This window comes from Oncorhynchus kisutch, linkage group LG6 (assembly GCF_002021735.2).
Source record: "Oncorhynchus kisutch isolate 150728-3 linkage group LG6, Okis_V2, whole genome shotgun sequence".
In the NCBI taxonomy this organism is placed as follows: domain Eukaryota; kingdom Metazoa; phylum Chordata; class Actinopteri; order Salmoniformes; family Salmonidae; genus Oncorhynchus; species Oncorhynchus kisutch.
In genome coordinates this window covers 19,602,619-19,624,901 of record NC_034179.2, presented here as the reverse complement: position 1 = coordinate 19,624,901, position 22,283 = coordinate 19,602,619, and the positions used below count along the sequence as shown (strand labels likewise).

General features: G+C 40.6%; 1 protein-coding gene across 2 annotated transcripts in view; it reads left to right on the top strand.

Moving 5' to 3' along the window:
* Window positions 1–5,744: 5,744 nt before the first annotated feature.
* Window positions 5,745–22,283, top strand: part of LOC109892469 (ankycorbin) — an 82,317-nt gene continuing 65,778 nt past the window's right edge. The window contains exons 1-2 of one of the 2 annotated variants that reach the window (XM_031826360.1): window positions 5,745–5,963; window positions 6,496–6,575. In XM_031826360.1, coding sequence (XP_031682220.1) covers window positions 6,540–6,575 — 36 coding nt within the window. In that variant the 5' untranslated portion in view covers window positions 5,745–5,963; window positions 6,496–6,539. The remainder of the gene's footprint in view (window positions 5,964–6,495; window positions 6,576–22,283) is intronic. The other variant, XM_020485026.2, reaches the window with a different exon arrangement.

The following is a 22,283-nucleotide window of genomic DNA, read 5'->3' as shown; positions in this document are numbered from 1 at the left end:
TACTGGTAGATCTAACTCTATTGATTACCACTTTTTTGCAACATACTGTGTGTGCATTTTTCCATGGTTAATTACCTTTTGAACCAGTCAGATGCCATGAGGTCTAGCTACTTTGCATGAAAGATCAAATGTGCAACTAGAGTGGTGCCAACTTTTTCCTGACAGTTATTTTTCTTTCTAGGGGATGTATGTTTCAATGAAAAATAGAGAGGGGCTTTTCAGTGGGCTTTTCAATGCATTCTCAAGCTGACTTGAAACTTAGGCAGGTTACATTAGATAGGCTACATGGATGAGGTGAGGTAAACATTAAGCATTGGGCTGGGCAGTACATGCTAGTTGCTGCCTTTGTTCACACAGATTTTTGATGCCCATAGCACATTGACATTATGCAAAGATGTGAAGATTCACAGGGCAAGAATGAACTACAGTATAAAGACCACAGCACAGCGAAGACCACAGCAAGGACAAGCACAATAATAACTTTTAACTTTTGTTTTGTTTGCAAAATATATTTCATTATGCAGTAAAACAGGTCCTGTCACTTAATAATTTACAAAATCCATAAAACAAGAAAAGCAGCTAGTTTGAAGGATTTATTTTCTCCGACAATAACACTATTCTCGGTCTACCATTATTTCTAAAATTAATATAGTCGTATTCTTGATTTTCCAAATATTACAACACCAACATCAGACTAAGGATGGATGAAAAGGACTAAAATATTAATGAGAGGAGAGACTCATGGGAGCAGAATTCTTGTTGCTGTAGGACTGCAGCAGGACTTTCAGTACCAATCTTATTCCCAAAAGACCTGTGGAAATTGGGGGAAAATATCAAGATAAACATACAAAATGTTGAAATATGACTGCTGTGCTGTCATGAGATCCTTTTCTGTGGATGTGTCATGTCAAAGTAATGCTCGCCGAAAAGGCTTCTGGAAAAAGGCTTCAATCAATGTAAGAGCTGACAGTTTATTAAATCCAAGAGTAGAAGCCTAAAGGTGGGTTCTACTCTTGACAGAAAAGGCTATACGGACACTCCTGACCTGCAAACAAACATTTTATTACCGAATTGGTTCAAATTAAATTAAAGTTAGGATTAGGGTTAGGTTTAGGGTTACGGTTAGGTTTAGTGGCTTGGTTAAGGCTAAGGTTAAGGTAAGGGTCAGTTTTAGATGTTGGTTAGTCGTTTTACAAGTCAGGAGTGTCTTTATAGTCTCCCCCCTATGACCGAGCCAAGCAATCTCTTCTCTAGGCCAAGAGAGGCCAGAGAGTGGCCATCTAATAGACAGGCATTGAGGCATTCATTTGCTGTTAGATGGGAAGTTAAAATGGGCAAAACGGGTGACCGAAGTGACTTTGAGCGTGATATGATCGTCAGTGCCAGGCGCCGGTTTCAGTATCTCAGAAATGGACGGACTCCTGGGCTTTTCACACACAAGGCTGTCAAGGTTTTACCGAGAATAGTGCGACAAACAACAAAACATCCAGTCAGAGGCTGTCCTGTGGGTGAAAACAGCTCGTTGATGAGAGAAGTCAAAGGAGAATGGCAAGTATCGTGCAAGCTAACAGGTGAGCCACAAACAGGCAAATAACAGTGCAGTACAACAGTGGTGTGCAGACTGGCATCTCTGAACACACAACTCGTTGGTCTTTGTCATGGATGGGTTATTGCAGCAGACGACCACACCGGGATCCAGTCCTATCAGCTTAAAACAAGAAGCGGCTCCAGTGGGTACGCGATCACCAACACTGGACAATTGAGGAGTGGAAAAACAATGCCTGGTCCGACAAATCCCAGTTCCTGTTGCGTCAGGATTTGGCATAAGCAGAATGAGTTCATGGCCCCATTCTGCCTGGTGTCAATGGTACAGGCTGGTGGTGGTGTAATGATGTGGATAATTTTTTCTTGGCACACGTTAGGTCCCTTGATACCAATTGTGCAACATTTGAACGCCACAGCGTATCTGTAGCTGTTCTGGAGGCAATGGGGGGTCTGACCCGGTATTAGATGGGTGTTCCTAATAAACTGTCCACAGAGTGTATATATCTCGAGAGCAGAGCATCTTGCACTTTCAGCCCACACACCCCTACACGATCTCAGCACCATAGTGAGGATGAATGAGTAGAGAGGAAATTACAGAGCATTACCACCATCTACTGGACAGATTTATAGAAAGAACTTCCCATAGTGTAACAGCACCAACAGTGTAATCCCTGCAGAGCGTGCAACATTGATGCAATCTCACTCTGGGTATTATGCAGTCCTGACTACAAAGCCCACATAGGAGGGTTTTGGTGCAGTAATTGCCCATCTCTGTTAACAGTTAAACAGAATGGAAAAAAAGAAGACCGATACTATTGAATTTTTTGCTGATGCCCCTCGTCAATTGCTAAAGTCTTGCGATAAAACTCTCAGTGGATGATATTTCACTGCTATTACATCATGAATGAGACTTGAGCAATGATGCTCCTTTAATCTCCAGGGTAGAGTTAGCTCAATATCCATCATGCTGAGGCAAAATTGAGGTCAGCCTGGTAGAGGCTGTTCTTCAGTACTGATCGTTACGTTGAGACCTATAGGGTGTGCATGTTTTTGTTCCAGCCCAGTATTGTAGGCAGGGTCGGCCCTAGCCTTTTCGGGCCCTGAGCGAGATCTACCTTGCGGGAAAAACATTTTAGTGTCCCTCCTGTTGACAGAGAGAAAATAAATGTTTTAAAGAAAATGTCCTTCAATTTTACACCTTTTGCCATGGGACGTAGAGAAAGTGTTGCAGTTTTAAAGCAAGCTTTCTGCAGTTCTACACATTTGCCATGGGACAGAGAGATCATTTTGCAATTTTACAACAAATTTCATGCAATTCTACTAATTTTGCCAGGACTTATGCCATATTGATAATATGAGAGTGTGATACAAATCAATCGGAGCCAACTGGAAGTCCCCTGTGTCGCCCTGACCGTAGATTGCTTTGTGTGTTTCTAGTTTTAGTTTGGCCAGGGTGTGATGTGGGTATTCTGATTTGTTCTATGTTTGTATTTCTGTGTGTTTGGCCTGGTATGGTTCCCAATCAGAGGCAGCTGTCAACCGTTGTCTCTGATTGAGAACCATACTTAGGCAGCCTGGTTTCGTGCATTCCGTTCCCAGTTGGCATTCGTCCATAATTACTACAAGTTTAGATAGATGGTTTGACTAATTTACCAATCTTAAATTGTTAGCTGAGTGACTGACATAACAAGAGAAACTGCTGATGAACAACCAAATTCTAACCTTGCACTATTCTAACTATTAACAGTAAGTTGAGAGCTAACTGAGTTCCTATATAAAGTGGGGAGAACAAGTATTTGATACACTGCCAATTTTGCAGGTTTCCCTACTTACAAAGCATGTAGAGGTCTAACTTTTTATCATAGGTACACTTAAACTGTGAGAGACGGAATCTAAAACAAACATCCAGAAAAACCCATTGTATGATTTAAGTAACTAATTAGCATTTTATTGCATGACATAAGTATTTGATACATCAGAAAGCAGAACTTAATATTTGGTGCAGAAACCTTTGTTTGCAATTACAGAGATCATATGTTCCCTATAGTTCTTGACCAGGTTTGCACACACTGCAGCAGGGATTTTGGCCCACTCCTCCATACAGACCTTCTCCAGATCCTTCAGGTTTCAGGGCTGTCGCTGGGCAATACGGACTTTCAGCTCCCTCCAAAGATTTTCTATTGGGTTCAGGTCTGGAGACTGGCTAGGCCACTCCAGGACCTTGAGATGCTTCTTACAGAGCCACTCCTTAGTTGCCCTGGCTGTGTGTTTTCGGGTCATTGTCATGCTGGAAGACCCAGCCACGACCCATCTTCAATGCTCTTACTGAGGAAAGGAGGTTGTTGGCCAAGATCTCGCGATACATGGCCCCATCCATCCTCCCCTCAATACAGTGCAGTCATCCTGTCCCCTTTGCAGAAAAGCATCCCCAAAGAATGATGTTTCCACCTCCATGCTTCACAGTTGGGATGGTGTTCTTGGTTGTACTCATCCTTCTTCCTCCAAACACGGCGAGTGTAGTTTAGAAAAAAAACTATTTTTGTCTCATCAGACCACATGACCTTCTCCCATTCCTCCTCTGGATCATCCAGATGGTCACTGGCGAACTTCAGACGGGCCTGGACATGCGCTGGCTTGAGCAGGGGGACCTTGCCTGCGATGCAGGATTTTAAATCCATGACGGCGTAGTGTGTTACTAATGGTTTTCTTTGAGACTGTGGTCCCAGCTCTCTTCAGGTCATTGACCAGGTCCTGCCGTGTAGTTCTGGGCTTATCCCTCACCTTCCTCATGATCATTGATGCCCCACGAGGTGAGATCTTGCATGGAGCCCCAGACCGAGGGTGATTGACCGTCATCTTGAACTTCTTCCATTTTCTAATAATTGCGCCAACAGTTGTTGCCTTCTCACCAAGCTGCTTGCCTATTGTCCTGTAGCCCATCCCAGCCTTGTGCAGGTCTACAATTTTATCCCTGATGTCCTTACACAGCTCTCTGTCTTGGCCATTGTGGAGAGGTTGGAGTCTGTTTGAGTGAGTGGACGGGTGTCTTTTATAAACAGATAACGAGTTCAAACAGGTGCAGTTAATACAGGTAATGAGTGGAGAACAGGGGGCTTCTTAAAGAAAATTTAACAGGTCTGTGAGAGCCGGAATTCTTACTGGTTGGTAGGTGATCAAATACTTATGTCATGCAATAAAATGCAAATTAATTACTTAGAAATCATACAATGTGATTTTCTGGATTTTTGTTTTAGATTCCGTCTCCCCCAGTTGAAGTGTACCTATGATAAAAATTATAGACCTCTACATGCTTTGTAAGTAGTAAACACTGCCGATTTTGCAGGTTATCAAATGCTTGTTCTCCCCACTGTATATATATTATTAAATATATTTATTTTCAAATTGGTCTGGGGCCTCCTAGTGGCCAGGGGCTCGAATAAGCGACCGCTTAAGTCGCTTATGTCTGGGGGCCTTGACTGTAGAACAAAAATCTAACCAGGCTGGTGACATCCTTTATGGCAATGTGGATTAGATGGACAGATGTAGGCTACCACAGGCAACTTTTGTTGCTTCATTAATCCAGCCAGATGTCTTTGTAACATGGCTTCATGCATGATTCAAATGCTGTAGGTCTACCATGAAATAGCCTATATATCTGGTGAGGCTAGATTGCACTGATGTTTGGGGTCTAAATGTTTGTATAGTAAACCATTCTGCTGAGCTAAGAGAGCAAGAGCCTGATGATATCACAGATGTTCACATTGGATAGACAAAGCATTAAAGCAGACATAAACCATCTCATAAGTAAAACAATTAATGTTAACAGTGAGAGAATAGATTTGCATCGGAGAAAATATGAAAAATAGACAGAAGGGCAGAACACTGTCTATTTGTAGCTTATACAGTAGTGTTGCTATTTTTGCGCATACCTATGGGGTGCAGCCTTTAGGAGAAATGTAGTGTGCTTTTGCGTATATGCTATTGCTGTCTACCTATTAGAGAAGTGTGATCAGTCACGTTGGTGTTGTAAAGTGTTTACCTGTTGTAATTGTTGTCAAATATTACAATAAACACAAGACTATAATTCAATTGCACATTTAGCCTACAAAAGGTTTATTCATGATTGGGAATATGCAGAAATATTTGGTCACGGGGGAGGAATGACGTCACCATTTCAACTGGAGTAACACTCAGTGAGCTAGCTTCCGAGCAAAGCGATAGGCACTTGAATAGTCCAACTTTTAATGTATTCAGCCTGAGCCTAGCCAGCATAGCCTATCTAGGCGGGCTATTTGTTCACACTAGCTATTCCTTTTCTGTTTGTCGATTCTATTTTAATATATTTCTACCGACTGACAATTTAGTCAAATCTGTAGGCTGTCGAACAGAATATTACTGTGAGTCCCAACTTTTAAAGGGTAAGTGTGCAGCGTGTTCATACATTATTTACAAAGTTGATGCTAGACTGAATTGTTAGCTTGCTAGCTGTTCCTATCTTTCGCTAAAGAGCAAGCGTGGTTGAATGATACAAATGTATCGGAGTACAAATAAAATCTGTTGCCGTTGAACGTTGTGCACTAATTGTAGCAATTATATACAGCAATCTATTGCTACAGGCTAACGTTACTGTGACCACCTCAAAATAACTTCAAACCGTGCCATGGGACTCGCGATGGATACTTTGTATCAGCCTATACGTTCTGTCCCATAGTTTGTTTTTATTCATTAGTGCTGGGAAGGCTATTGCGCGGATGAGTGCAAGACACGTTTATATTGCAAATGGTTAAAATTACAGTTACACATGCATAATAATAAGGGCCAACTCTCAAATAAGTTACCATGAAATCAGAGAAAAGTGTTACATTTGCACATGTTGCTTCTCCCTGTTGCACTTTAGAGACGACTTATGAGTTACACATCTTATACTTTTAATATTTTTGTTTGTTTCAGAGGCTCACCTGGACACGTGGGAAACTGTATGGACCAGGCCTAAGATGAAGAGTTTTAAAGCAAAGTTTAGGAAGAGCGATGTAAGAACATGCATTACTTTTCAATGGGGTTTTGCGGTTGTGGTGGTATGTTCTTGCCTGACAATGTTTTCATTCATTCATCGATCCGTATGGCTCTGTGACTGTCATAGCGACGAAGCCCTCTGCCATAAAGTTATTTCAGTAACAGCCTCCATGGTAGTTTCTCCATAGTTGTGACTGAATCATTTGGGAGTGACTTTTCCAGGCTGTGTTTCCTAAAGATCCTACAGGGAGTGACTAACTTCCACTGAGTGTGACTCATCAGTAGTCACAGTTAAATAGTTTCCTACTTAAATAAAGTTTAAATTAAAAATGAAGACAGTGACTGTAATCAGATGGCATCAGTGCCAGAGAGGAAGTGTGGCTATGAAGGGGGTGATTTAAACACTTTAAATTGGGTACATCCGTCATCTTGGATGAGTACGTACCTAATCTGGAAGCTGGGGATAAACCAAAAGTCAGGCAACTAGTTTTTTTGTTTTTTTTAACACATTACATTTCATAAATCAATGTACATTTCAGAACTGTTCCAATGTTTTTGACAGATGGATTTTTAAGGCAGAATACATTCACTGAAATATGTAGGAGTTGAAGATTCCTTCTGAGTCACTGGAATACTTTGTTTTCAAGAGGCCCAAGGCAGTTTTGGGGTGTGATTGTCTGTAGGAAAGTACTCTGTGTTTAGTACTATTAATTAATGTGCCCATATGACATACGGAAGATAAGATATACGTAGATTATAAACCTAGAAACCTTTATTAGCTTGTAATTATAAAAGTGAGAGACTATATGCAAATATTATTTCCACAAATAACAGGGTATTGTATCTGATGCTGTTGTAAAACATAACCATTGCTTATGGCTGACTAACGTATTTTAACAGTAGGAGTTGCAACCCGTGGGTGTTTTTCACATTTAGGTTGCTTAGGAACAGTCCGTCCGTATCTCTGTAACCATCCTCTTTGATAGTTAACACCCACATAACCACTTCTCACACTTGCTTTGCTATTTAAAAAAATAATATTCTGTCCACAAGATTGGCTACAGTTTACTGTTTCCACTGGTCCCCTTAGTGTTAGTAGATAGAAAATGATCTAAACTGTGATCCGATAGTCAACTCTCATTCTCCCTGGCGAAACATGCCATTGGCGGTTGTGGAAGAGTCTTGGACTGAAACACACTTTCCAAAGTGTTCACTCATGAAAAAAATATCTGAAGCAGTTGAAGACCTGCCTTTTTAATAACAGATTTATTATGTTTTGGTTGAATTCTGGTTTTGCATAGAATTCACCCCATCATATGAATTTACTAGTTTTGGGAAGTGTCTCATGAGTGGTTTAAGTTGAGCTATTGGCCCATACATATTATATGTGGCCTATAGATGGACAGCCTTAGTCAATACCATACCCATGTGTCATTATGTCTATTGACTGAGAAAACCCTCCTCATATACTGTAGTAGTGGGGTTACTGTGGATCATCTAGCTCCACAGACCACATTCATTTTGCTTTCAGCAATACCACATACTGTGCTTTTTATAAAGAGCTCATCAAGAGCAATAGAAACAAAATATCCTGATTCTATTTTAGGGCTATGTGTCAGCTTGACCTTGCAGTGGAATTCATTCCAGAGCCAGACATTCATTCTTTTCACAAAAACAAGGAATGCCAGTATAAATAGTTGTATGAAGTCAGCCATTTGCCAAATAGCCCTTGTAATATAATAGTTATTTTATCCAAGGACTACCACAATGTTAGTGTCAAATCAATGCTAAATGTCTTTCAGGATCCCTTTAATCTACAACGATCTACCTGCAATAGGGATTCAAGTTAATGAGCAACTCAGCTGAGAATAAATTTTTTATTTTATTTATTTATTTCACCTTTACTTAACCAGGTAGGCTAGTTGAGAACAAGTTCTCATTTATAACTGTGATCTGGCCAAGATAAAGCAAAGCAGGGCGACACAAAACAACACAGAGTTACACATGGAATAAACAAACATACTTGATCAAGAATGATCAGGAATTAAGTGGAGTGTCTACAGTAATTAAAAAGTCTTGCTCAGCGCTTCCAGCTGTGTCTTTAAAGTTCATAGAGTACATCCTAGTCCCAGCTACTCTTCCCTATGCACCTCCTCCCCGCCCCCCTGTTTCTCACGGCCCAAGTGCATCTTTTTGTTTTGAAATAGGAGACAGACCAGACAGTAATCCCCTAAAGGCATGTCCTCACCTGACACCTCCAGTCTGTTACAGGTTAGCCTATTTTGCTGCAACTTTATCTTACTGGTTAGGCTAGACCCTGTTGCAACTGTTTCATACAGGTTAGACTGTGTTGCATTGACCTAAGGCTGTTACGAAGTGCAAGCGCCTTCAACACCCTAATTGGAACTGGATCATTTATTGTAGACATGTATTGACAGGGCCAGGTGGTGTAAATGTACTCTCCCAGTTTAGTATTAAACACAATGTTGCATGAAGGAAACTGTTATATCAGGAAGCAAGCCATGTCTAAAAAGAAGTTTCACTGGTAAAGAAAAAACAACAAAACACAGTAGCAGGTGTCTTACAGTTCCTAGCTATACAAGGTCATCCTAAAGGAGAAGAGCTCATGCATTTTTTTGTGTCTGTGAATACATTGTTAGAATTTTAGCCTAAGCATTTTTGGCCCTGTTTTTCTGTCTCAGTAAGTCCGTCTGTGGTTAATGGCCAAGCACATTCCCAGAAACCAGGTTATATCCAGTCTGCTCCATCCTAGGCACCAATCAGAAATCCACAGCTGCATCTTGACTACAGAGCCAATCAGGAGAGAACTTGAGACCTGGTCAAACTGCAGGTGACCAGTCATAGAATCTGTTAGTGGTTCAGCAAAAGGAATGAGACTGGCTGGGTGCATCAATGGGACAGGGAGGTGTTCAAGCCTTTTGAAGTACTACGATATTAGAGTCCTTGTGTAGCCCTATTCCTGAGGTCTCTGTGATTTACAGCACTTAGCTCCCTTCTGGTCTGGCTAAGTTATCATGCACCACACACCTACACATTTCACAATATTCCTCATTTTAAATATTAGTGAAATATAAATATTGGGAGTGTAGTCAATGTCGTTCCATTAATTAATATGAGAATCGTGCTTTTCCATCTAGACTTACCCCCACACCAGGGTATCGCCAGTGTTTTATGTTAATCTGAGCTCTAGTGTTATTGTGTTTCCTAAAGACTTGTGGTGAGCAGTATCAACAACCTCTGCATCACTCAAGACTGTTGCTTTGTGAGGAGGTGTTAAAGTTCATAGTTAGCCATTGTTATGTAAATGACAGATGAAAAGTACCCAGGGCCTTGTCTTGGCTCCAAGTCAGAGCAGGTTGTCATCTTGGCCAGTGAGACACGGGTGTCGGTCCACGTAGATGGAAACAGAAAAGTCACTTAAACACCTTGGTAAATCCTTAGTGGAAATGTCCCATAGTGTTCTTACATTACCCTTCTCCTTCCCAGACAGACTCTTTAGCTTACTACCATACAGTTTAAACATTACACTGCTCCCAGCTGCCCTGCATTGGCTGCTCAGAGGGATTAAGTAAGGCTTGTAAAAACACACTGCCCCCTCCACAACCCTCTCCAGCCTGTGCCTAATTCATGTGTGTGGTGGATTATGCATCCTCGACTCAAACACAGCTGTCTGAATGGCTTAGAATGATCTCAGAGCAGCAGACTGTCTCTTATCGCTGTCATCTCACTGAAAGGCCTCTTAATGGGGGACAATGACAGTAAACCAGTGTAGTATGGCATTAATCTGGGCTGCCTGGAGGGGTGTGGGGGGATGGTTCCTCGAGGCTTGTTTTAGGGGGGTCCCAGAGACAGCCCAAACACTGCAATGAGTCTATTAAAAATAGGACCATGCGATTTCTTTATCTGTTGTTTACAGAAGCAGAGAGACAGTAGGGGAACTTCTGGTCAACAACAGATGGCTTGACTCAGTAATTGTAGATTGAGCTGACTCTATCCTTGAGCATGGTATAGAATGACTCTGGATGTTGGAGATGTTTAGTGTGGCACTAATTCTGTCTCTGTTTGAACACAATAATGAAAAAGATGTGTTAATAAATCAAATGTTCCTTGCCTCCCTGGGCTCAGACTGGTGTCGGTTACTGTATCGCCAGGAACGAGGTAATGGTACATGCCAATGATCACAGTTACTAGAGCAGAGTAAGAGAGAAATGTAAGCAGTGGGGAGCAGAGAAGTCAAGGAAGGCCTCACTTTAATGTTAACTTGGAGCATATTGTGTTACTGGATCCATGGCAAGTGAACTGAAAGAGTTCAGGTGAAAAGCTTGGCATGAGATCAATGACAAGGTCATACTGCTATCTGTAAAGATTTGGCAACCTTGTGTTCATTTGTTGTTCTCATAACATTCCTCAGTCATCTGATTTAGCCGGTATTTTGTCAGTTGCTCCTCCTACTGCATAGATTCAGGGTAAGAAGAAGATATTCACATGCCTTACCGTAACCATGTTACATGTATGAATGTGTGTCTGTGAGGGAGAGGTGTTTTTCCTCAACCCCAATTTCTGAACAGGCATTCAGTCTTTTCAGAAATGTTTATTTATAGAACAGGCTATTTTTGTTAAAGGAAGTGTAGTACTCTGGCAATTTTTTATATTTGCTTCAAAAGTGACAATTAGGCCTCTGCTCTGGGACGTAAATGTAAGGAAACTCCTGCACAATGAACCTCACTCCACCAACTGCAATGGTTCAGAAAACCAACATCTTCACCAAGATCACATATGAGGGAAAACATGTTGTTCTTACTCTTCAACCCATAGCATATACATAGATGCATATGCCACGTTATGTCTGTGACTTTGTGTTGTTTGGCTCCCTGCTCTCTCTCTGACTCAGCGCTCCTCCAACAACAGTCCCTTGTCTGTACTCTGCCTTGGCCTACTCAGAACCTTCACAATAAGTGAAGGCCATCTAGCCAAGCTCAGAGTCAGCTCTGTGGTGATGGGGAGGGAACAACTGGGACTTAAGGCAAAAGGAAATGTTGACATTATAATATATAGCAGCTGTTTATATAGCAACTGTTGATGCCATGGCAATACTGTATACAGTAGTGTTTGCATGATTTTAATACTCCACATGTTTATCTGCGATTGCTAGTCTAAATAGGCTCTAAAGTTAATTTGACTAAATGTGCGGTTATGCATTCAAACACATTTTTAGATGTTTAATACCATGAGGTGATATATGGGAAAATGTATAATTTTGTATGAAAAAAGAACGCTGTAGTATCTGAGAGTGGAAGTCTGTCTGAAACGTACCATATGGTCTTTGTTTAGCCATGATTTCTCTGTGGTTTCCAGTCCCTTATGTTGGTTAGAGTTTCTGTCATGTAAACGGCTCAAGTCTATTTGAGACTGCTTAAGCAGTTTCAGCTGTTATTTAGTAGAACGGAGGCATTGTTTGGGGACATTGTGCATATGCTTTGTATTAGGAAGTGCTTGAAATGAACATTTAATTGTTTATCGTAAGGCTGTAGATACTATACTTGCCACACTTTCTACACAAACATGCATCGTTGTGGTGGTAGACAGACAATACCCATAGGGACACATTGGCATTGGTGTCAAAACTCAGGTCATCAGCTGTTCCTCTGATCATTGTTTTATTCAGTTTTCTTTGCTGAGACATATGAGAGAGATATGGCATTGCCTGTAGCAAGTTTTTGCTCCAGTATAAAACTTTACTCACATTTCAATTATGAAAAGCGTACTAGTCTACACACAGTAAGGCATACACTAGATCATGGCTCTGGGGTTTCGGTTGTCTTTGGGGGGTCCAGAGCAGAGAGAGTGACTTTTACAGCTGCTGTCTGTCTGCACTTACTGGTATCAGTATAAATCTAGGCTGATGATTTCACCAGCAGGCCGTAGTGGAAGTCGTTCAGACCAGACCCCAGACTTGGATGCTACTGTAGTATAGTGCGAATACTGGAAGCAGCAGGTATGTTGCTCTTATTGTGTGGAGAAGTAATCATTGAAGAATTGGCACAGTCCAGTATAGTGAGCATTGGAATGAGAACAAGTCTACATATTTGAAAATTTGGGTGGAATGGCAATCCAGAACAGAACACCCCATATACTTTAGTATTGTGTAGAAAGTATATGCCTTGTTTTGCAGTATTTACAGGAATACTGATGTTGAAGGAACACACTTTCCATGGACTGCTTGATGTTGAGTTTGCCCCCCCCCCCACAAGCTCCATGATCCCTCTCTCCCAGGTCATTGCCCTCTCCCTCTGTTATGGATTTCATCAATATGTAGAGCAGAAGAAAATCTATTGGGCTGCAGATTATGGCTTTAGTTTACTTTTGCCCTAAGGAAACTGCATCCAGGATAGAGCTTTGCAAGATGTCCTCATCTTTGTTTGACTGGAAAACAACAGTGCAATTGAAGCAGTTTCCAGAAATGCTGCATCTGCATTTCTCATGGTTAATCTCTGCTATATAGGGAAAGCTGTGCTGCTAAACTGGTGTGACCCAGTGAGCATCATTTACAGTGTGTTTATGATGTTGGCCCAGTTGTCTGCTGTACTGTAATGTAAGTGGTACGTTATGTTTATTACATACCTGGCACAGCTAGCAGACCCTTGCATGACCTGTGGCTAAATAAGTTCTGCACTACAGTTTTTTTAGACAGACGGCACTCAGTCTTTTGATGCGTTATTGTTATTATGTAATTAGCAACATTGGTATGTTTTTTTTGTTTTAGCCTCATACTCCAGTTACTGCTTGAGAGGATGTGAAAGTCTTCTGATGTAGACATTTCCTTTTTTGATTTTTGATCTCCCTCTTCCTAATTTAAAAAGTGGGTAAAACTAAACAAATACGTTGAGTGTAGCTGAAGGAATTACAACTTTGCGGGCCGGGTTTGTTTTTTCTTTTGGAGACATGGGGGCCTCAGAGGACAGGAAATGGACTCTAGGACAGATTTGGAATAACATTTGATGTGAACATTTACGTTCCCCTAATTAATGTCTATTTTCTTTTAATTCTCCAGGCTTCTTAGCAAAATGCTTATGATGACTTGGGATGCATTTGTATATATATGTGTTGCATTCAAAAATTATTTTGTTATTTGCTATGAGGATAAGCATTTAAAGTGATACAATGTGTCACCTAAATGTCTCCCAGAGACTGAAATTGATAACCTGTTGGGGTTTTGACAGACACACCCAGTGAGGTTTACAGTTCTCACATAAAGTAGTCCCTCTGGACACCGTAGTGTTACCGGACTCACCAGGGATAGAGCAGTTTGTGGAAAACATGCTCGGATGCATTACAATAATACAATTTCAAAAATACTCTCGGGCTACTTTATGGCAAATTTAGTAGGGATGCATGATATCGGTGAACATATCGGAATCCGCTGATATTAACTAAAAATTCCAACATCGGTATCGGCCAATGTCTAGTTTAATGCTAAACCGTTGTCAAAGCTGACGTGTATACCTATATAACTTAGGTACATGCCGTAATGACGCCACATAAAATGTTGCGCTATATGTGCAACACAGCATTCGTAGCCTAGCCCACAATGTCTGCTGTGTGGATCGAGCAGTCATTTGAAAGAGTAAGAACATTTCAGCGAGATAATTCAAAGTGAAATCCATTAAAGCCAAGATAATGAAATTCATTGCCCTTGACAATCAACCGTTCTCTGTCGTGGGTGATGTTCGCTTTCGCCGACTGGTCGAGCACCGGTACACAATACCAAGTGCGCTATTTTTCAGATGTTGCCCTACCGGAGTTACACAGTAATAGCGTCACTGTTATTAGCTTGAAGACATACATACTTTGGAAAGCCATTTGGGTCTTTGCGTGTCAAAAAAGATACAGCAGCACTGTCAAAGCTGTACAAAAAAGTCTGCAAACACAGGCCACGAACGATGTGTTTACAATACCGCGTTGGTAATAAAGCATTTGTTCGACCGCAACTTCTGGGGTAGCTAGTTTTAGCTTGGTACCTAGCTAGCACCAATACAACCAGCCTGAAAATAATGACCAGTGGAAGCTGCAGTAATTTTCATTATTCTTGGCAATGATTTACGAATCCTTGCGTGTAAGTATTAGCTAGATTACCACTTGCTGTTCCCCTATTGAAATTGAACTTCAGTTCATGAAAATAAATAGCTAGCCAGCTACTTAACCCTGTTGCCCAAAGCTAACATTATAAGCAGTCGTGCTAGCTTCATCTGGCTAGTGAGGCTCAACTGGACTTGGCACAATAGTGAAATTTACGGTTTGCCTTCAAAATTACTACTACATACTTTTATTTTGAAGGCTAACTGCAAAGTCCACTATTGTGGCTAATTCTTATTGTGGCTAGCTAACTGGAGCTCCTGAAACTGATTGTCATTTTGCTATGTTTTTAGCGAAGAACATTATTTACATCCATGAGCTAGCTAGCTTTTTTATGACCAGCACGGTAGGTGTGCGAGGCAACTTTACTAGCATCATAGCATACGTATCGATGAATCGTTGTGACATGAAATACAAGTGATGGTGTAATAACGCCGTAAAAAATGTATGAAGGCGTTCAATTATTATGTGATGTGCAGTCATATTCAGGTCGTGATTGGTCAACAAGCTTTTTTGACACGTCAAATAATGTTATCTACTGGTCATTGTTTTCTTTGACACGCAAAGACCCACCCAAACGGCGTTCCATAGCAAAGACCCACCCAAACGGCGTTCCATAGCAAAGACCCACCCAAACGGCGTTCCATAGCAAAGACCCACCCAAACGGCGTTCCATAGCAAAGACCCACCCAAACGGCGTTCCATAGCAAAGACCCACCCAAACGGCGTTCCATAGCAAAGACCCACCCAAACGGCGTTCCATAGCAAAGACCCACCCAAACGGAGTTCCATAGCAAAGACCCACCCAAACGGCGTTCCATAGCAAAGACCCACCCAAACGGCGTTCCATAGCAAAGACCCACCCAAACGGCGTTCCATAGCAAAGACCCACCCAAACGGCGTTCCATAGCAAAGACCCACCCAAACGGCGTTCCATAGCAAAGACCCACACAAACGGCGTTCCATAGCAAAGACCCACACAAACGGCGTTCCATAGGAAAGACCCACACAAACGGCGTTCCATAGGAAAGACCCACCCAAACGGCGTTCCATAGCAAAGACCCACCCAAACGGCGTTCCATAGCAAAGACCCACACAAACGGCGTTCCATAGAAATCCTGGTTGAATGAAACGACTGAACAAATGAACAACGAAACAGCACAGTAAGTAAGTGAAAGAAATAGGTTTTGATTATGTTTTACTTGTAATGGGGACATACATAAATGCCAACCATTACTTTTTGGTCAGTGTGGTGTGTGTGTAACTTTTATTTAGCTAGACAAGACGGTTCAGAACAAATTCTTATTTACAATGACAGCCTACCCCGGCCAAACCCGGACGACGCTGGGCCAATTGTGCGCCGCCCTATGGGACTCCCAATCACGGCTAGATGTGATACAGCCTGGATTCGAACCAGGGACTGTAGTGACGCCTCTTGCACTGAGATGCCGTGTCTTAGACCGCTGTGTTCATGTGTGTGTTAATTATTTAACTTCTTGACGCTACCCATCCCTGTCGAGGGATCATTTGTCAGAAACCGCTGAATAGCATAGCGCAACAGTCAAATAATATTACTAAAAAATATTCATATTCATGAAATCACAAGTGCAATATTGCAAAACACAGTTTAGCCTTTTGTTAATCCACCTGTCGTCTCAGATTTTTAAATGATGCTTTACAGCGAAAGCAATCCAAGCGTTTGTAAGTTTATCGATAGCCTAGCATAGCATTATGTACACTTAGCATCAGGAAGCTTGGTCACAAATCAGAAAAGCAAGCAAATTAATCGTTTACCTTTGATCTTCGGATGTTTTTACTCACGAGACACAGTTACACAACAAATGTTCCTTTTGTTCCATAAAGATTATTTTTATACCCCAAACACATTTTGTTTGTCACGTTATGTTCAGAAATCCACAGGAAAGAGCAGTCACGACAACGCAGATGGAAATTCCAAATAGTCTTCATAATGTCCACAGAAACATGTCAAACGTTTTTATAATCATTCCTCAGGTAGTTTTTAAAATATATATTCGATAATATATCAACCGAGTGTGTAGGTTTTTCAATAACAGTGGGAGGAACAATGTAGCGCAAAACTCTGTAGCGCAAAAACTCACTCTGAGAGCCCCCACCTATCCACTTACGCAATGTGATCTTTCACGCTAATTTTTCAAAATAAAAGCCTGAAACTGTCTAAAGACTGACACCTTAGGGAAGCCAGAGAAAAATGAATCTCGTTGATATCCCTTTAAATGGAGGATAGGCATGCATAGGAACAGAAGGGTTTCAAAATAAGAGGCACTTCCTGATTGGATTTTCCTCAGGGTTTCGACTGCAATATTAGTTCTGTTATACTCAGACAATATTTTGACAGTTTTGGAAACTTTAGAGTTTTCTATCCTAAGCTGTCAATTATATGCATATTCTACCATCTGGTCCTGAGAAATAGGCTGTTTACTTTGGGACGTTATTTTTCCAAACATGAAAATAGTGCCCCCTAGCTTCAAGAGGTTAACTGTACTAGAATGCTTAAAAGGCCGCAACAAATTTTTATGTGATAGGAGTGAAGCCAAATACGAACTGGCTTCCCTTTAGTCTTTTTTTGGTGTTCCAGGACCATTCACAGTTGAGCTCACTAATTGTGTATTTATACTTTTTTAACAAGGGAGGCTCGCTGGCTTCCCTTGCATTCAATGCTTCGGGCGCCAACAATGTCATACTCTTTTTGACCAGACAGCATTGGATATATGGCCTGCCTACACATACAGAGGCGCTGTTTCGCTCACTTGGATGCTTTCTCTGGTGATATACAGTTGATGTCGGAAGTTTACATACACTTAGATTGGAGTCATTAAAACTCATTTTTCAACCACTCCACAAATGACTTGCTAACAAACTATAGTTTTGGAAAGTCAGTTAGGACATCTTCTTTGTGCATGACACAATGTTTCCAAGAATTGTTTACAGACAGATTATTTCACTCATAATTCATTGTATCACAATTCCAGTGAGTCAGAAGTTTACATACACTAATTTGACTGTGCCTTTAAACAGCTTGGAAAATTCCGGAAAATTATGTCATGACTTTAGAAGCCTCTGATATGGTAATTTACATAATTTGAGTCAATTGGAGGTGTATCTGTGAATGTATTTCAAGGCCTACCTTCAAACTCAGTGACTCTTTGCTTGACATCATGGGAAAATCAAAAAAATTGTAGACCTCCCCAAGTCTTGTTCATCCTTGGGAGCAATTTCCAAAATGCCTGAAGGTACCACGTTCATCTGTACAAACAATAGTACGCAAGTATAAACACCATGGGACCACGCAACCATCATACCGATCAGGAAGGAGACGCATTCTGTCTCCTAGCGATGAACATACTTTGGTGCGAAAAGTGCAAATCAATCAGCAAAGGACCTTGTGAAGATGCTGGAGGAAACACACACATGAACGCAGCGGTCTAAGACACGGCATCTCAGTGCAAGTGGTGTCACTACAGTCCCTGGTTTGAATCCAGGCTGTATCACATCCAGCCGTGATACAAAAGTATCTATATTCACAGTAAAACGAGTCTTATATCGACATAACCTGAAAGGCCGCTCAGCAAGGAAGAAGCCACTGCTCCAAAACCGCCATTAAAAAATCCAGACGACGGTTTGCAACTGCACATGGGGACAAAGATCATACTTTTTGGAGAAATGTCCCCTGGTTATTTATACGTGCCTCCAAAATAAATGTCCAACAAGTGGTGGGAGTTAAATCATGAAACAAAAATAGAACTGTTTGGCCATCGTTATGTTCAGAAGAAAAAGGGGGAGGCTTGCAAGCCGAAGAACACCATCCCAACCATGAAGCACGGGGGTGACAGCATCACGTTGTAGGGGGTGCTTTGCTGCAGGAGGGACTGGTGCACTTCATAAAATAGATGGCATCATGAGGAGGAAAATTCTGTGGATATATTCAAGCAACATCTCAAGAAATCAGACAGGAAGTTAAAGCTTGGTTGTAAATGGGTCTTCCAAATGGATAATGACCCCAATCATACTTCCAAAGTTGTGGCAAAATGGCTTAAGGACAACAAAGTCAAGGTATTTAGTGTGGCCATCACAAAACCCTGATCTCAATCCTATAGAAAATTTGTGGGTAGAACTGAAAAAGCGTGTGTGAGCAAGGAGGCCTACAAACCTGACTCGGTTACACCAGGAGGAATGGGCCAAAATTCACCCATCTTATTGTGGGGAACCTGTGTAAGGCTACCCAAAACGTTTGACCCAACTGAAACAATTTAAAGGCAATGCTACCAAATACTAATTGAGTATATGTAAATTTCTGACCCACTGGGAATGTGATGAAAGGAATAAAGCTGAAATATATAATTCTCTACTATTATTCTGGCATTTCACATTCTTAATAAAGTGGTGATCCTAACTGACCTAAGACAGGGAATTTTTACTTGGATTAAATGTCAAGAATTGTGAAATTGAGTTTAAATTAAAACATTTGGCTAAGGTGTATGTACACTTCTAACTTCAACTGTACATTCAGCCTCTTGCGAATTGAAGGAAAATGATGAAACACAGATTTCTGACTCGGATCAGGCTCTAAATTGTTTTACTACTTTGCTAAACTGTATTGCAGACAAGTATTCACCGTTCAAGAACCTAAAGTTAAAGTATAGAGCTAATTCCTGGTTCACACATTAACTATCAGAGAAACCTCAGGAGAGAAATTCAGCTTGGGCTGACTGATTCTTCGTCTGACTGGCAGTCCTTCAGACGCTTGAGAAATAGATGTCTATCCCTGATTAGAAAAGCTGAATGTACATACTTCTTGAAATATCTGTGAATGGTGTAAATCCAGCTGCCTTCTGGAAGATAGTCAATTCATTGAAACAATACTCCACCCCGTCATTGCCCCAGCAGGTTTTGACGGCCTATGGTCCCATAATATGGACATTTTGTGGTGCTTTTAATAACCACTTTGCATAAGCAGGCCACTTATTTAAAAAATAATTGCTTCTGAAAACTCTGATTCCAGTAGAGGGAGTCCTTAACTCACCTCAAGCCAGGTTGCAGAGAACGATACATTCCCAGATACACATTCCTCATTTTAATTTCTACCATTTTATGTCTATGATGTACTAAGTGCCTTATTGAAATCACTATTTAAAAAATCTACTGGGGCTGACACTTATTGCAGAATCATTAACTTATATTTTTAACTTGACAATTGTTTCTGGTGTTATCCCTAAGATCTGGAAAATGGCACAAATCCTCCCCCTACACAAAGGCGGCGATCCTTCTGATTTCGATAACTACCGTCCAATTTCCAAGCCATTTTGCCGTGACAAATTTTAGTATCCCTGGCCAACTCTCAGCTTTTTACTTCTCATTCTGTTCTTAATGAGCACCAATCTGTTTTTAGACCTGGACATAGCAAAGTTTCAGCGGCTACACTTTTATTAGATGATGTGCCTTGTTGTTTAGACTTTAGACCATAAAAATCATGTACTGCCTCATTTATTGACCTGTCGAAGGCGTTTGATAGGGTTGATAATTTCTTAAGGTTGTCTGAAATTGGCTAGATTAGGCATCTTGCAATTTGTTCATGGACAGTCTAACGGACAGGACACAATGTGTGCATACCTTTTTTTTGCGATGGTTTTCTTCTTCAAACAATGCCAAACAAACACATATACAAGACAGCATACAAACACACTCAAACATCAAAAGAACATGCCCAGACCCACCTGCTCACAACCCCATCTCCAGCATCCTCATCACTCTCTGCCACATTTATTTTATTTATTTAACCTTTATTTAACATGGCAAGTCAGTTAAGAACAAATTATTATTTACAATGACGGCATACCCTGACCTCAAGCTCCACCATTTTGTTTACTCGACGTCACCCCCAGAAGGCATGGATTATTGAGTCATTGTTAGTTTTACACTTAAGACATGACTCTCCGTTGTGCTGTAGAATGAGAATTTTGTCTCGTATAATACATTCTATACATTAATTTATACTGGATTAAGCATACATTTTTGTTAATTGTAATTTTGTTAGTTATGTTCCAACATTCCCTCCATCTTGTTCCAATATAATTTATTTTTAAGTCTTTGTTCCAATAGTTTTAAAAAATGTAATATGAATATCCTTTTCTGACACAAATAGGATTCCTTCAAGGTTGCTCTGATGTCCAAAAGATTTCAAATATACATTTCATCATATGTTAAGTTGCATGTATTTGAACATTTTACATTGGTCAGTCCAAAATTGCTTTTTAATTCTGTCATGAAAATAAATGTATTCATTAACAACAAATTTACAGTTTCTACTATGTCTTTAGTTTTCCATGTGGACCAATGTATCAGTGAATCCTTTAAACCCATCCAAGGATTGTTCCATAGGATTGTGTTTTTAGGGAGTGATATTGGTTCTTGTAGAAAATAAGTTTAACTTTCTTCCATATTGGGGGTGGCAGGTAGCCTAGTGGTTAGGGAATTGGACTAATAACCAAAAGGTTGTAAGATCGAATCCCTGAGCTGACAAGTTACAAATCTGTCGTTCTGCCCCTGAACAAGGCAGTTAACCCACTGTTCCTAGGCCATCATTGAAAATAAGAATTTGTTCTTAACTGCCTTGCCTAGTCAAATTAAAATATTGTTATAGTGTTCTTAAGTATGAAGTTGTTAATGTTCTTAGCTCCATCCTTTGAAAATATAAACGTGAAAAGTTTTTGGAGGTGAGCATGCACATCTTCAAATGTACCCATTGTTCCTCTTTAGTTAATTCAACTATTATGTCTCAAGTAAAAGCCTTGGGTGGCGAGTTCATACAGTTCCATATCTGGAAGGTTAAAACCACCCTCAGACTGTCACGCTTTGACCTTAGATATCGGTTTTCATTATATTTAGGTTATATTTAGGTTAGGATGTGACGAGAGTGGGTATCCTAGCTTTTGTATTGTATAGGGGTTTTGTAGGTCTAGGTATTTGTATGTCTATGGTGGCCTGATATGGTTCCCAATCACAGGCAATCTGATTGGGGATCATATTTAGGTAGCCATTTCCCTTTTGTGTTCGTGGGTTCTTGTCTATGTTTAGTTGCCTGTCAGCACTAGTTTGGATAACTTCACATTTAGTTTGTTCTTTATTGTTTTTGTTCGGCATTCATTTAATAAATAGAGAATGTACGCATACCACGCTGTACCTTGATCTCCTTCGTATAACGAACGTGACAGACTTTATTCTGAGTTTTAGTTGCCCATATAAAGTCTGTTATGACCAAGTATACACTACCGTTCATAAGTTTGGGGCCAATTAGAAATGCCTTTATTTTTTAAAGAAAGCACATTTTTTTTGTCCATTAAAATAAACATCAAATTGATCAGAAATACAGTGTAGACATGGTTATTGTTGTAAATGACGATTGTAGCTGGAAGCGACTGATTTTTAATGTTCAAATCCCCAAGCTGACAAGGTACAAATCTGTCATTCTGCCCCTGAACAAGGCAGTTAACCCACTGTTCCTAGGCCGCCATTGAAAATAAGAATTTGTTCTT